This window comes from Belonocnema kinseyi, chromosome 4 (assembly GCF_010883055.1).
Source record: "Belonocnema kinseyi isolate 2016_QV_RU_SX_M_011 chromosome 4, B_treatae_v1, whole genome shotgun sequence".
NCBI lineage: Eukaryota > Metazoa > Arthropoda > Insecta > Hymenoptera > Cynipidae > Belonocnema > Belonocnema kinseyi.
This window is the reverse complement of record NC_046660.1, coordinates 27,750,709-27,767,132: the sequence shown is the minus strand read 5'-3', so window position 1 is coordinate 27,767,132 and position 16,424 is coordinate 27,750,709. Positions and strand designations below refer to the sequence as shown.

The 16,424-nt window shown below is 21.8% G+C and overlaps 1 protein-coding gene across 1 annotated transcript in view; it reads right to left on the bottom strand.

The window, feature by feature from the left end:
* The window catches only part of LOC117171665 (E3 UFM1-protein ligase 1 homolog), a 35,665-nt gene extending 23,912 nt beyond the window's left edge, over positions 1-11,753 (bottom strand). The window contains exons 1-2 of the mRNA XM_033359176.1: positions 11,486-11,753; positions 3,809-4,386 (exon numbers count right to left, since the gene is read on the bottom strand). Coding sequence (XP_033215067.1) covers positions 3,809-4,386; positions 11,486-11,565 — 658 coding nt within the window. The 5' untranslated portion in view covers positions 11,566-11,753. The remainder of the gene's footprint in view (positions 1-3,808; positions 4,387-11,485) is intronic.
* Between the last annotated feature and the right edge of the window lie 4,671 nt (positions 11,754-16,424).

Genomic DNA, 16,424 nt, shown 5'->3' with positions numbered 1-16,424 from the left:
TGTTTGTTAAAAAACTGATTATTTCGAAATAAATTTAATTATTTTGTTAAAAATTCAAGAAATTTGTTGAAAAATCTTCCTTTTTGGATGAAAATTAAACTGTTTTTATAAAAATTCGTCAAAAAAAAAAGGATTTTTAACAAAATTCTAGAATTTTCATCAAAATAAATTTGTACCGATATAATCAGCTTTTTAACCCCAAAAAAAAGATACATTTTCAAGTCTAAATAAAATAGTTAAATTTTTTTTAGTTATAGAATTATTTTACTTCTAGTTAAAAATTAATCTTTTTTGGTACAAAATTTAACTTCTTGGGTAAAAATTCATTTTTTTTTGTTAAAAATTTAACCATTTGCTTGGAAATTGACAAATTTATTTGAAAATTTGTTTTCTAATTGTTTTAATTATTTTTTTTGACTAAAAATGTAACTATTTTATTTAGGCTTGAAAATTTATCTTGTTTGGTTGAAAATTTTATTATTTTTATACAAATTAAATTATTTTTTTGGAAATTCAAGAATTTAGTTAAAAAATCGTTTTTCTAAAGTTTTGAAATAATTTCTTTAAAAATGTAACTACTTAATTTAGGCTTGAAATTTCATATTTTTGGGTTGAAAATTCAATTATTTTTTATTAAAATTCGATTTTTTTTTGGTATAATATTAATCATCTCAGTTGAAGATTCAACTACCTGGTTAAAAATTGATTTTTTTGGTTGAAGATTCATCTTTTTAGTTAACAATTAATTAATTTGATTGAAAATTATTATTTTTCTGGTTGAAAATGAATGATTTATTTGGAAATTAAACTACTTTATTTAACTTTTTGGTTGAAAATGTAACCATTTACTTCAAAATTTATTTTTCTAATTGTTTAAAATAATTTCTTTCGCTGAAAATTTTACTATTATATTTAGGTTTGAAAATGTACATTTTTGTTGTTGAGATTTCAATTATTTTTATGAAAATTCATATTTTTTTAGTTCAAAATTCGTCATTTCTTGTATAAAAACATGAATCTTAAATGGAAATTCATCTATCTGGTTCAAAATTTATTGCTTTTGTTAAAGATTTATTTTTTCAGTTAAAAATTAACTGTTTAATTTAAACTTTTTTTTTTTGGTTCAAGATTAATTCTTTGACTAAATTATGAAATTCTCTATTTCTAGTGATTTCTTTTCTTTCTTTTTGTGAAAAATTTAACCTTTTGGTTCAAAACTTATTTTTTTCAGAAAGTTTAAATTTTCATTAGGTTAAAAAATGTATCTTTTTTTGGTTGAAACTTAATTTTTTTCAGTTCAAAATTGATTCATTCGGTTGAAAAATGGACTATTTAGTTAAAAATTCTTTTTCTTTCATTTAAATAATCCATTTCTAGTGGAAAATTCGTTGTTTTTATAGCAGAAAATTATTATTCCTGGCTAAAAATTCATCTTTTCAAGAAAGAAAAAAATATATATATTTTAGATTTCAATCATTTTCTTCAAAATTCGTTTTATTTTTGGTTGAAAACAATCTTTTTACCGAAAATCTAACTATTTAATTTATATTTAAAAAAAGATCTTTTTTAGTTGAAAATTTAACCATTTAGTTAAAAATTCGCTTTTCTAATTGTCTAAAATATTTTCATTGACTGGAAATTTAACTATTTTATTTAGGCTTGCAAAAGTATCTTTTGGTTGAAAATTCATTTTTTTCAGTTAAAAATTGATTTATTTGATTGAAAAAGGAACTATTTGATTAAGATTTTTTAAAAAATTTAACTCATCCATTTCTAGTAGAAAAATTCATCTTTTTTGTTAGAAAATTAAATTTCTGGGTAAAAATGCATTTTTTTCTTTTTGGCAATTTAACAATTTAGTTGGAAATTTGTTTTTCAAATTGTTTGAAAGAATTTCTTCAACTGATTTTTTTTTTATTTTGATACAAATTTAATGTTTTTGTTAAAAATTAAAGAATTTTGTTAAAAACTCATCCTTTTTGGATGAAAATTAAACTGTTTTGTTAAAAATTCGTATTTTTTGTTCTTGAAAATTCAACTATTTTGGGAGAAAATTTAACCACGTGGCTTAATTAAAAATTAATTTTTGGGATGAATATTCATGATTGTAGTTATAAATTAATTTTTTAAAATAAATATCTATCTTTTTTAGTTGAAAATTTATCTTTTTTGCTAAGAATTCGTCTTTTATGGTTTAAAATTATTCTTCTTGGTTGAAAATTCAACTATCTAGTTAAAAAATGACTCTTTCTTGCTGAAGATTCATTTTTGCAGTTAAAAATAATTTTATTTAGTTGAAAAATTAACTATTTTGTTGAAAAATCTTTTTTTTTAATTACTTAAAATAATTTCCTTAACTGAAAATTTAATTATTTTACTTAAGCTTGAAAATGTATATTTTTTGGTTGAAAATACATTTTTTCAGTTAAAAATTGATTCTTTCGGTTGAAAAATTATCTATTTGGCTGAAATTTTTACAATTTTTTTATTTAACTCATGCATTTCTAGTGGAAAATTCAATTTTTTTGTAGAAAATTATACTTCTTGGTTAAAAATTCATTTTTTTGTTGAAAATAATTTTGTTAGTTGAAAATTCGCTTTTCTAATGATTTAAAATAATTTTTTTGACTAAAAATTTAATTACTTTATTCACGCTTGACAGTTTAATTATTTTTGTTTTTCGAAAATTCAATTCTTTAACCGAAAATTCGTTTTTTTTTTTTGGTAGATAATTATTCTTCTTGGCTAAAAATTCATCTTTTCTTGAAATAAAACATATGTAAATGATTAAAATTTCAATAATGTACTTCAAAATGCGTTTTCTTTTTGGTTAAAAATAATTTTTTTTACCAAAAATCTAATTATTTCATTTATGCTTGAAAATTGATTTTTTTTTTTAGTTGAAAATTTAATTATTTCGATGAAAATTCATTCGTAGAAAATGAATCCTCTTAGTTGATTGGTTCATTATTGTAGTTAAAAATTTATTTATGTAGTTGAAACTTCATTTTTTGGTTGAAATTTGAACTATTTTGTAGAAATTCTTTTTTTGTTGTTAAATATTAATCTTCTTGGTTGAAAATGCATAGTTTTGTTTAAAAAATCAAAAATTCGTTTTTTTTTCTTCTTTTGAATATTTTTTCAAAACTGAAAATATAACTATTCCATTTTATAATTTTGAAGATTTAATTTTTTTAAATAAAAGTTCGTACAAATAAACTATTTGGTTGAAATTTTTTATAAATTATAAAAAAATACATAAATTTTTAACCAAACAGCTGAATTGTCAATACAAAAAAAATTGCCAGTCAAAAGTGAAATGGTTCAATTTTCAGTTAAAAAAAAAATGAATTTGCAAGCTAGAAAAAAAATGAATTTCTAATAAAATAGTAAAAATTTTATCCAAAGATGTAAATTCTCAATGAAAATAATGAACCCTCAAAAACAAAAAAATAAATAAATAAAAGCAGTTGAATTATAAACTAAAAAAATATTTCTCAATATAAAATGTAATAGTTGATATTTTAACCAAAATATTTTAAATTTAATTACAAAACAGTAGGAAAAAGGGGTATTTTTACCATTTTTTGACTAAAGAATAATACATAAAATAAAAATTAAAAGGTTCCTTTAAATAATTTAAAAATATTGGACAGAAAAACTGTAAATGTTGCTTCGAAAATAAACCGAAGGCTTTTCTAAAATAATGTTTAACTGAAATATAGTTTGAAAATGATGAAATATTTAAAGAAAATTTGAGGGATATAGGAAAAAAATGTAGTAAAAAATAAAGAAAAAAGGATCTTACAAAAGAAAATTCTATCTGGAACTCCACATTGGCCCAAAATCGCTGAAAGAGGTGTCGGTTTTGTGATAGCTGATAAGGCTCCTCGAACTTTCGCCTTGTTTCTCGCCACAAATCCTTCAGTGTAAAAAATTCTTGGATCTTGTGGATCTTGTTTGCCAAATACAATTTTTCCCAGCTCTTTTTCGATCAAAGATTGCAAAAATTCGGCCGGTAAATCATATTGGAGAGTCAAATCGGATATATTGATGTGACCATGTTGACTCAGTTTATCATTAATTTCCCCTGCGATTCTTATCAAATAATTGCGATCGATCAGCTGCCCGAGGACGAGTTTCAATGTTTTATCGTGCTTCTCGATATCGTTGACTGATTTTGAAATTTGTGACAAATCCACGTTCAAAATTGTTGCTAATTCGACTAAATTAATTCGCCCTCCATGCACGTATAATTCATCTTTTATTTCATTTCCGAGGTGCTGAGGTGTTACGTATTCTTTTCCGTCATTTGTGAAAATTACGTTCAGAAGCTTTGCTTCTGTAAGCTTTGTAATTATCTCGATGCAATTGCGTTCAGAGAGTCTGAAAATAATTTTGATTTTACTCAGATTAATTTTCTATCAGAATAGATACATTTTTAACGAAAAAGATTAATTTTTTAAATAAAAAACGATACATTTTCAAAGTTAAATTTTCAGTCAAAGAAATTATTTTAAGCAATTAGACAAACAATTTTTCAACTAGAAATAGAGTGGTTTAATTTATAGTTAAAAAATTAATTTTTGACCGAAAGTAAAATAATTTTCAACAAGATATTTAATTTTTCAACCAAAAAATCAATTTTAACTAGATAGTTAAATTTTCAACGAACAAGATTAATTTTATACCATAAAAGACGAATTTCTACGAAATAGAAAAATTTTTCAACCAAAAAAGTTTCAGTTTCAAACTTAAATAAAATAATTAAATTTGAGGTCAAAGAAATTCTTTCAAACAATTAGAAAAATGAATTTTCAACTAAATGGTTAAAATTCCAAAAAGATGAATATTTAAATAGAAATCCATTAGTTAAATTTTCAGTTAAAGAAAGAATTTTTAACAAAATAGATCATTTTTTAACCAAATGAATTAATTTTTAACTGAAAATATGAATCTTCCAAAAAAATAATCGAATTTGAAACAGATATTTGAATTTTCAACCAAGAATATTAATTTTAAATCATAAACGACGAATTTTTACCAAAAAAAAGGTGAATACTCATCAAAATAATTTAATTTTCAACTAAAAAAGATAAATATTTCGTAAAAAAAATTAATTTTTAACTAAAATGACGAATCTTCATCTAAAAAATGAATGTTCAACGAAAAATTTAATTTTCAATCAAGTGGTTGAAGTTTCTCACAAAATGGAAAAATTTCCAACCAAATTGTTAAATTGCCGAAAAGAAAAAATCAATTTTCAACCAAGAAGTTTAATTTTTTGCCAAAAAAGGTGAATTTTCAACTAGAAATAAAGTACTTAAATTTTCGGTTAAAGAATTAATTTTCAACTGAAAAAAAACAATTTTCAACAAAACAATTAATTATTCAACCAAATAAAATTATTTTTAACTGCAAAGATGAATCTTCAGCCAAAAAGAGTCATTTTTAACTAGATAGTTGAATTTTCAACTAAGAAGAATAATTTTAAACCATAAAAGACGAATTTTTACCAAAAAAATATGAACTTTTAACTAAAAAATATAAATATTTGGTTTAAAAAAATTCATTTTTAACTAAAACGATGAATATTCATCCGAAAAATTAATGCGCAACGAAAAATTTATTTTTGAACCACGTTGTTGATTTTTTTCCCAAAATAGTTTAATTTTCAAGAAAAAAAAACGAATTTTTAACAAAGCAGTTTAATTGCAAGGAGTTCAAATTGCTACCAAAACAGAAATAATTTGGGTTTTATTAATTGAGATTAGTTTTCTATCAGAAAATATGAATTTTTGACGAAGAAGATGAATTTTCAAATAAAAAAAAAACACATTTTCAAGCCTAAGTAAAATATTAAAATTTTCAGTCAAAAAAATTATTTTAAGAAATTAGAAAAACAATTTTTCAACTAAATGGTTAAATTGTCAAGAAGAAAAAAATCCATTTTTAATCAAGAAGTTTAATTTTTTACAAAAAAGATGAATTTTCAACTAGAAATCCATTAGTTAAATTTTCAGTTAAAGAAACAATTTTTAAACAAAAACAAAAAAACTTTTTACCAAAACTGTTTATTTTTTATCTAAATGAATTAATTTTTAACTAAAAATATGAATCTTGTAACCAAATAATCAAATTTTAACCATAACTAAAAAAGCTAATTATTTATTTAAAAAAATGAATTTTTCACCAAAATGATGAATCTTCATCCAAAAAATTAATGTTCAATGAAAAATTTAATTTTCAATCAAGTGGTTTAATTTTCTACTAAAAAAGGTGAATTTTAAACTAGAAATACAGTAGTTAAATTTTCGGTTAAAGAATTATTATTCAACCAATAAAATAAGAATTTTTTGCAAAATAGTTCATTTTTCAACCAAATGAAATTATTTTTAACTAAAAAGATGAATCTTCAACCAAAGAAATAAATTTTTAACCAGATTGTTGAATTTTCAACCAACAACATTAATTTTATACCGAAAATGATGAATTTTTAGCTAAAAAACATGAATCATCAACCCAAAAAATTGATGCTCAACGAAAAATTTAATTTTCAACCACGTGCTTGAATTTTATCCCAAAATAGTTGAATTTCCAACAAAAAGACGAATTTTGTCAACAAAAAAATTAAATTTTTATAGAAATAAAAAAATATCTGTCATTTTTTCATTGTCAAAAAGAAAAAATATTTAACTAAGAAGTTTAATTTTCTACCAAAAATATGAATTTTCCACTAGAAATGGATTAGTTAAAGGAAAAAAACTCAACCAAATAGTTCATTTTTCAACCTAATGAATCAATCTTTAACTGAAAAAATGGATTTTTAACCAAAAAAGATACATTTTTAAGCCTAAACAAAATATTTAAATATTCAACTGAATAAAAATTAAAAAAAAGGAATTTTCTACTAGAAATGGATTAGTTAAATAAAAAAAAGTCAACCAAATGGTTCATTTTTCAACCGAATGAATCAATTTTTAATTAAAAAAAAATAAGAATTTTCAACCAAAAAAGATACACTTGCAAGCCTAAGAAAATAGTTAAATTTTCAGTGAAGGAAATTATTTTAAGCAATTAGAAAAACGATTTTATAACTAAATGGTTAGTTTCAACAACAACAAATTAATATTTAACCAAGAAGTTTAATTTTCTACCAAAAAAGGCCATTTTTCAACTAGAAATCCATTAGTTAAATTTTCAGTTAAAAAATAAAAAATTTTAAACGAAAACAAAAAGAATTTTTAACAAAATAATTATTTTTTAACCAAATGTATTAATTTTCATCTGAAAATCTGAATCTTTCAACAAAATAATCGAATTTGAACCAGATAGTTGAATTTCTTACCAAGAAGATTAATTTTAAACCATAAAAGACGAATTTTTGATAAAAAAGGTGACTACTCATCATAATAATAATTTAGTTTTCAACTAAAAAAGACAAATATTTAGTTAAAAAAAGAAATTTTCAACTAAAATGATGAATATTCATCCAAAAAATGAATGTTTAACGAAAAATTTAATTTTCATTAAAGTGGTTTAATTTTCTACTAAAAAAGGTGAATTTTCTACACTAGAAATACAGTGGTTGAATTTTCGCTTAAGGAATTAATTTTCAACCGAGAAAAAGAATTTTCAACAAAATAATTAATTTTTCAACCAAATGAAATTATTTTTTAACTAAAAAGATGATTCTTCAACCTAAAAATCAATTTTTAACTAGATGGTTGAATTTCTTAACCAAGAAGATTAATTTTATGCCATAAAAGACGAATTTTTACTCCCAAAAAAAAGGAATTTTCAACTGAAAAAGAAAAATATTTAGTTAAAAAAATGAATTTTTAACTAAAATGATGAATATTCATACAAAAAATTAATGCTCAACGAAAAATTTAATTTTCAACCACGTGGTTAAATTTTCTCCCAAAATAGTTGAATTTTCAAGAAAATAAATACGAATTTTTAACAAAACAGTTTAATTTTCATTCAAAAAGGATAACTTTTTAACAAAATTTTTTAAATTTTAAACAAAACAATTAAATTTGTATACAAATAAAAAAATATTAGGCAAAGAAATTCTTTCAAATAATCAGAAAAATAAATTTTCAACTAAAATGTTAAATTACCAAAAAGAAAAAATGAATTTTTAACGAAGAACTTTAATTTTCTGCCAAAAAGGTGAATTTTCAACTAGAAATAGATTAATTATATAAAAAATAATAAAAATTAAAAGAAAAACGATTTTTCCACCAAATGGTTAGTTTCAACAAAAATAAATGAATATTTAACCAAGAAGTTTTATTTTATACGAAAAAGATGAATTTTTAACTAGTAATACAGTAGTTGAATTTTCGGTTAAATAATTAATTTTCAATAAAATAGTTAATTTTTCAACCAAATTATATTATTTTTTACTAAGAATATGAGCCTTCAACAAAAAAAAAAAACAACAATTTTTAGATAGATAGTTGAATTTTCAATCAAAAAGATTAATTTTATAGCATAAAAGATAAAATTTTTAACAAAAAAATATGAATTTTCAACTGAAAAAGATTAATATTTAGTTAACAAAACGGATTTTTAACTAAAATGACGAATATTCACAAGTGGCTTAATTTTCTCCCGGAATAGTTAATTTTCCAAAAAAAAGAAGAATTTTAATAAAAACAGTTGAATTTTCAACCAAAAAGGATAACTTTTTAACAAAAATTAGGTTGTCAACAAATCCATTAAATTTGTATTGAAATAAAAAAAATATCAGTCAAAGAAATTTGTTGAAACAATTAGAAAAACGAATTTCCGACTAAATTCTTAAATTTAATTTTCTACCAAAAAATATGAATTTTCCACTAGAAATGAATTAGTTAAATTAAAAAAAATCAACTAAATAGTTCATTTTTCAACTGAATGAATCAATTTTTAACTGAAAAAAATGAATTTTCAATAAAAAAAGATACATTTGCAAGGCTAAATAAAATAGTTAAATTTTCAGACAAATAAATTCTTTCAAACAAATAGAAAAACGAATTTCCAACTAAACTGTTAAATTCCCGAAACAAAAAAATAAATTTTTAACCAAAAAGTTTAGTTTTCTGCCAAAAAAGATGAATTTTTAACTAGAAATATAAGAGTTAAACTTTTAGAAACAGTTGAATTTCCAACACCAACAAAAACAACGAATTTTCAACAAAACAGTTTAATTTTCATCCAAAAAGGATGACTTTTTAACAAAATTCTGGAATCTTCAACAAAATAATTAAATTTGCATCAAAATAGACAAATTTTCAACCAAAAAAGATAAATAAATAGTTAAATTTTCAGTATATAAATTATTTTAAACAATTAGAGAAACGTATTTCCAACTAGATTGATCAATTTTCAACGACCAAAAAAGATTTTTTAGATTTACTGAAAAATATGAATCTTAAAAAAAATTCAACCATTAATTTTATATCGTAGTTTTTTTTAAAAAGATTAATATTAATAAAAAACAACAAATTTTTGACAAACCAGTTTAGTTTTCATACAAACACAATGACTTTCTAACAAAATTCTTAAATTTTAAACAAAATAACTAACCTGACAGTTAAATTTTCAGTCAAAGAACTTATTCTAATCAATTAGAAAAACGAATTTTTTAACTAAACGGTTACATTTTCAATAATGAACAAATGAATTTTTAAACAAGAAGTTTAATTTTCAACCAAGAAGATTAATTTTATACCATAAAAGACAAATTTTTAACATAAAAATATGAATATTCATAAAAGTAATTTAATTTTCAACTAAAAAAGATAAATATTTAGTTGAAAACATGAATTTTTTATTAAAACGATGAATTTTCATCAAAAAATTAATGTTCAATAAAAATTTTATTTTCAATCAATTAGTTGAATTTTCTCTCATAATAGTTGAATTTTCAACCAAATTTTCAGTCGAAAAAATTATTTCAACCAATTTGAAAAACGAATTTTCAATTAAATCGTTAAATTTCCAACAACAAAAAAATGAATTTTTAACCAAAAAGGTTAATTTTCAACCAAAATAAATTAATTTTCAACTAGAAATAGAGTAATTAAATTGCCAAATAAAGAATTAATTAAACAAAAAATATCAACAAAACAGTTAAATTTTCAACCAAATAAAATATATTCTGATCCAGATATTTAAACCTTCAAATAAAAAGATTAAGTTGATATCAGAAAATATAAATTTTTAACAAAAAATCTTTCAAGTAAATGGTTTAATTTTAATTTTTCTGCCAAAAAATGTTAATTTTTAACAGAAAAAAAATGTTCAACAAAATAGTTAATTTTTCAACCAAATGGATCAATTTTTTAACTGAAAATATGAATCTTCAAACAAAATGAATCAAATCTGAATTAAATAGTTGAATTTTCCACTAAATAGATTAATTATATACCAGAAAAGACGGATTTTTAACAAAAAATATTAATTAAAAAAAAAAATTAATTTTAATTCAGCAGTTCAAATTTTAACCCAGTATTTAATTTAAAAAATATACAAATTATCCACAAAAATACAAATTCTCCACAAAAAATGTGAAAGTTAATATTTAAACCAAACAAGATTTAAATTTGAAATCAGAAACAGTTAATGCGACCAATGAGGACGAATTTGAAACAAAATTGTTTAATTTTCAACCATAAATGAAAAAGTTAAATTTTCAGTTTAATAAATTAATTAAAGAAAAATGAATTTTCAACCAAGGAGATAAATTTTCACTAAAAATGATCAATCTTTACCCAAAAAAATTAATTTTTAACATAGTAGTTAAAAATTCAACCAAGCAGATTAATTATTACGAAAAAATTTGAATAATGACATTTTCAGTAAAACAAATTGATTTTCAACATAAAGAAATTCGAACTTTTGATCAAAATAGTTCGGTTTTTTACGGAGGAGATGAACTTTCAACCAAAAAGTTCATATTCTAACAAAAAGATGCAATTTCAATTAAAAAAGAATAATTTTCTACAAAAATTAAATATTACAGCCATAAGGATGAATTTTTTAGAAAACAGTCGAATTGTCAAATCTTTTTTATTTTTAATGTCAATTACTATATTTTTCATTTTTTTGTTGTTGAAAATTGAACTATTAAATATTAAACTACTAAATATATTTCAAAAAGTTGAAAATATCGTTATACAATAATTCGATTTCTCTTTTATAATTCAAGACAACTGTCAGCAGTACTCGTTTGTTTGATTGTTTAAAAACATTATTAAGTTTGAGGTTATGTTTGAGGTTATGTTTGAGGTTATAAACATTATTAGGGCGCTTAGAAACATATTTAAATTGTTTAGATCAATATTATTCATAAATAATGAATAGCAATGTTAATTTTTCATATTGATGGTTCAATTTTGTAGGTCATGAAATATGTCTTTATAGGTTATGTAATATTTTTTTTTTTAAGAAACAAGGAAATAATTGTAAGTCTGTATTAAATTGTACTTACTTTTGTAAAGAAAAACTAAGCTGAGCTTTTTGAAAGTCAGCAGCGAGTCTTTTTACTTCATCCCAATCAACAGAAGTCATTTTTCTTGTTTTAATAATACGTAAATATTGATAAACTCTTCTTTAAACACTTCACGAGACACTTAATACTTTTGGATACATTTAACACCTTTTTAATGTAATTTTTACTTCCACAAACTGTAAAATTTCACTGAAAATTAATAAAATCGGCGTTATATCACTTCATATTGACATATTGTGTCGCTTTGATTTCCACGTCACAAGCGGAAAGTCACAACTCGTGTTTCAAAGACGCGGTCGATATAAGGTAACTCGGTCGGTATGTCAGTAAAATAAATTTCTATCTTATCGACTAACAAAAAAATCCAAAAATATTTCAAAAACGTTTTTTATTTTATAATTTTACATATTTTCGTACTCAAGTGTCCATAATTTGACTAACAGGGGATTTTTTTAATCGCGAAAATTCTTTAATGAGAGTCCAATGGATGAGTATTTATTTTTCAAAATATTATTTGCCGATGGTAAACCGCTTTCGAATAAATCCACTTTCTTTTTAAGCTTTCTAATTTTTTTTTGTGGGTTGAAATGTTTATTTATTAACTTCTCGTATAAAATTATCAGTTGAATTTTCCATTCTCTTCTATTTTTAGTAATTGAATTAAAACTTTTTTTTTAATTTTCAAGAGTTGTAAGTTGAAAATTGAACTATGCTAAAAATGGTTGAAATTTGAAAATTCTACTGTTCAAAATTTGACTGTTAAAACTGAAATTTTCCATTCAAATATGAAAATAATGCAACATTTAACTTTTAAGTATTCAATTTTCGATTTTGTTCAATTTCTGACCGATGAATATTCAATAAAATTGAAAATTCAATATTATTAATTTTTCAACAGTGGAGATCAGTCGAATTCTCCATTTTCTTCCATTTTCAGCAGTTGAATTTTTCATTTTTTTTTAGTTTTCCGCATTTCTTTTTTCCATTTTCTTCAATTTACAATTTTCCTAAATATTCAAGAGTTGTGAATTGAACTTTTGAAAAAGAAAGAAAATGGAAAATTCTACTGATGAAAATTTAACTGTTGAAAATTCAATTTTATTCAATTTTAAATAGTTTATGTTTATAAAGTTGAATTATCAATTTTTTTCCGTTCTCGGCAGTTTCATTTTCTTCATTTTTCATGAATCTCCAACAACTCAAAATCGAATTTTAAACAATTTAATTTAAAATTCCTTTGAAAATTCAGCCGTTGAATTTAAAATTTAAAAAAAAGTAATATGCAACTGTTGGGAATTCAATTTTGCTTACTTTCAGAATAATGAAAAATTAAAAAATTCAATTTTATTCATGTTTCAAAAATTGAAATTTCCTATTCATTCAATTAACAGAAGTTGAATTTTCAATTTTCTTCTATTCACAATTTTCTTAAATTTTCAAGAGTTATAAATTGAACTATTGAAAACTGAACTGCTGAAAATTGAATTTTAAACAGTTTATATTAAAATTTCTTAAACATTCAGCCGTTGAATTTTCAATGAAAAAAAAATTTCAACAGATGGAAATTGGAAAAAATTGAATATACAACTGCTGAGAATTTAATTTTTAATTTTGTTCCATTTCAAACCGATCAATATTAAAGAAAATTAAAAATTCAATTTTATTCACATTTCTACAGTTCAGATTTGTTGAATTTTCCTATTTCTTCAATTAACAAAAGTTGAATGCTCAATTTTTTTCAAATAACAATATCCATAAATTTTCAAGTGTTATAAATTGAGCTATTGAAAATTGGTAAAATTTGAAAATTCAGTTGTTTGAAATGTAACTGTTGAAAATTCAATTTTCCATTTTCTCTAATTTCGGCTGTAGAATTTTCAATTTTCTTCATTTTACAATTTTCTTAAATTTTCAAGACTTGTAAATGAAACTTTTGAAAACTGAAGAAAATTGAAAATTCACTTGTTGAAAATTCAACTGTTTGAAATTCAATTTACCGTTTTTTTATTTTTAACTATTAGAAGTTCAACCGTTGAAAATTAAATTTTCTTCTATTTTAAATAGTTTAATGTTTAGCAATTGAATTTTATATTTGTTTCTATTTACTGAAGTTTCATTCTCTTAATTTTTCTTGAAGTGTAAGCTATTGAAGATTGAATTTTAAACAGATTAATTTTAAATTCTTTGAATTTTCAGGCATTGAATTTTCAATTTTCTTAAATTTTAGACAGTTGAAAATTGTTAATATGAAAAAATTAGATATTCAAGTATTGAGAGTTTAATTTTCGATTTTGTACAGTTTCTGACTAGTGAACAATCGAGAAAATTGAAAACTCAATTGTTTTCATTTTGCAACTGTTAAAAATGCAATTTTCTTCAATTTTGAATAGTTTAAATTTTTTCTATTTTCAGCATTTGAATTTTCTTCAGCGTTCTTGAATTTTCAAAAATTGAAAATTGATAATTGATTGGTAAAAAGTTTGAAAATTGAACCTTTAAGCTGATAAATTTTCACAATTCTTAAATTTTTACACATCGAAAAATGAAATATAAGTAAAATCGAAAATTTAAATGTTGAAAATTCAGATTAAAATTTTGTTTAATTTTCAACTGTTGAAAATTAATTTTACTTCAATTTAAAATTATTGATCTTGAACAGATTAATTTTCAATTTGCTTCCAATTTAAAAAGTTAAATTTTCTTCACTTTTCTTGAATTTTTAACTGATAAAAATTAAAAATTGAATTGTAAACAGCTGCATTTTAAATTTTATTAAATTTTTAACTGTTAAAAATTATAATAGGAATAAAACTGAAAATTAAATTGTTGAGAATTCAGTGGAATTTTCTTCAAATCTCTGCTGTTTTTGACCGTTGAAAATTGAATTTTAATCAGTAGACTTTTCAATTTTCTTCAATTTCCAGCATGTGAATTTTCAACAATTTTGTGTTTGACATATAAATGTTCTAATGTTTTGAAATGGAAAATTCAACAATTGAATTTCTAATAGGTGAGCTTACATTTTTTGTAAATCGAAGAAAATTAAAAATTTAATTTTTAATTTTCTTCAACGTTCAGCATGACAATAATTACAAATTAAATTTTAAGCGGTTGAAAATTCCACTGCTAAAAATTGTGGAAAATCGAGAATTAAAGAAAATTCAAAATTGAACTACTGAGAATATAATTTTCAATTTTATTCAAACTTTATCCGTAGAATTTTGTTTAATTTTTTTAGATTTTGACTGTTAAAAGCTGAACAAAGTTAAAAATTGAGTGAAATTCAGCATCTAGAAATTGTAAAAATTGAACAATATTATGAATAATTTGTAAAGTATGAACCAATTTCAATTAACTATATTGCAGAACCTTTTTAAATTAGGATAATTTTTTTCATAATTTAGGAGTAACATCTAGGACCTGAGAGTTTGAAATATTTTTGGTTACTTTTTTACTTTGTATAATATTTTCAAAGACTTTATTTAAACAAATAACTGAATGTATCCATCTGTTGTTCAAAATAAGGATTTTTGTACAAAATCTGTTTTAATTTATTAATGATCATAAACAAACTTTTTCTAATTTTTTGACAACTGTCATTCTAAAACAGAAAAATGGTTTATGACAATTTGTTATTAAAAATTTAAACATTTTTATGTGAATTTAATAAGTTGTTTTTCTTGAAGAATAACTATCCGTTAGATCATTCATAAAGTAAATTTTTCTTTTAATTTGCTCACAGCAAAATTAAATAAAATAGAATCCCCCCCACTCAGTAAATTTTGTATTTTGAATTTCGGGATAAGTTTTTTTTAGTCTTTTAAGCTTGCGCTTAATAAATTTTTTAAGAAAAATCTGATCAGAGAATGCTTTACAACAATGAAAATTTATTAAAATTCAGGCTTCTCTGAAAACACGCTACCCTTAATTAACAAATTAATTTCTCGTAAACTATTAGTCTGAATGGATTCTGTAAGGGGTGATTTTAAAGGGTTTTATAGGACTTAGAAATCGAGTCCTATGGACTTTTTACATAGTCGTTTCAATATTCACTTTATTCTTAATTTGTTCTTAATTTTTGCATGCAAATGAACTTGAAATTAAATTTATTTTTATTTGTTTCAGTATTTTCAGTATTTTTAGTTCATATTGATGGTTTTATTATTTTTTTAAGCATATGTACAAGTTACAAACAGGCAATTAAATTTTACATATGATTTAACTCACAATAATTGATAACCAAAAGGAAAATTACTTTTGATTAAAATATTTTTTCTTATTTTATTATAATATACATTCCTCATTAAAACAGAAATTAAATCTCACAAGAATTATATTAGATATATGAAAGTGTAAAATCTAGAATAAAAAATAATTTTGTAAGACAGCTGTAAACGTATAATAATAAATCTCAGAGGAAATTTTAAATCAAAATATTCATTCATTGTGTAAACATTAAATTAAAAATATAATTATAATGTAGTGTCACTATACAAATGCAATTAGACTTAATTATTATAGATACAATTACTATAAAAACGTACACTCCGTATTACTGTCCGGTCAAATATTATCTTACAAGCAGCTATATATACACAAAAAATAAAATATAAGACTCTATTTTTTTTTGGTTTTTTTGTTGTTGTTATTAATAATTTGTTTCAGATATATTACAAAGTTGCATAAATACAGATACCTTCAAAAATTGAAGAATTATTACAACCCTGGTGAAAAATTGCAACTTTGCAGTAATATTGCAAAGCTGAAGAAACTTAACTACTTTGTAACTTTGCAGAAATATTTCAGTTTGTATAATTATTGCAAAGTTGCATAAATATAGATATCTTCAAAAAGTAAAGAATTATTGCAACCTTGCAGAAATATTGCAACTTTGCAGCAACATTTCAAAATTGAAACT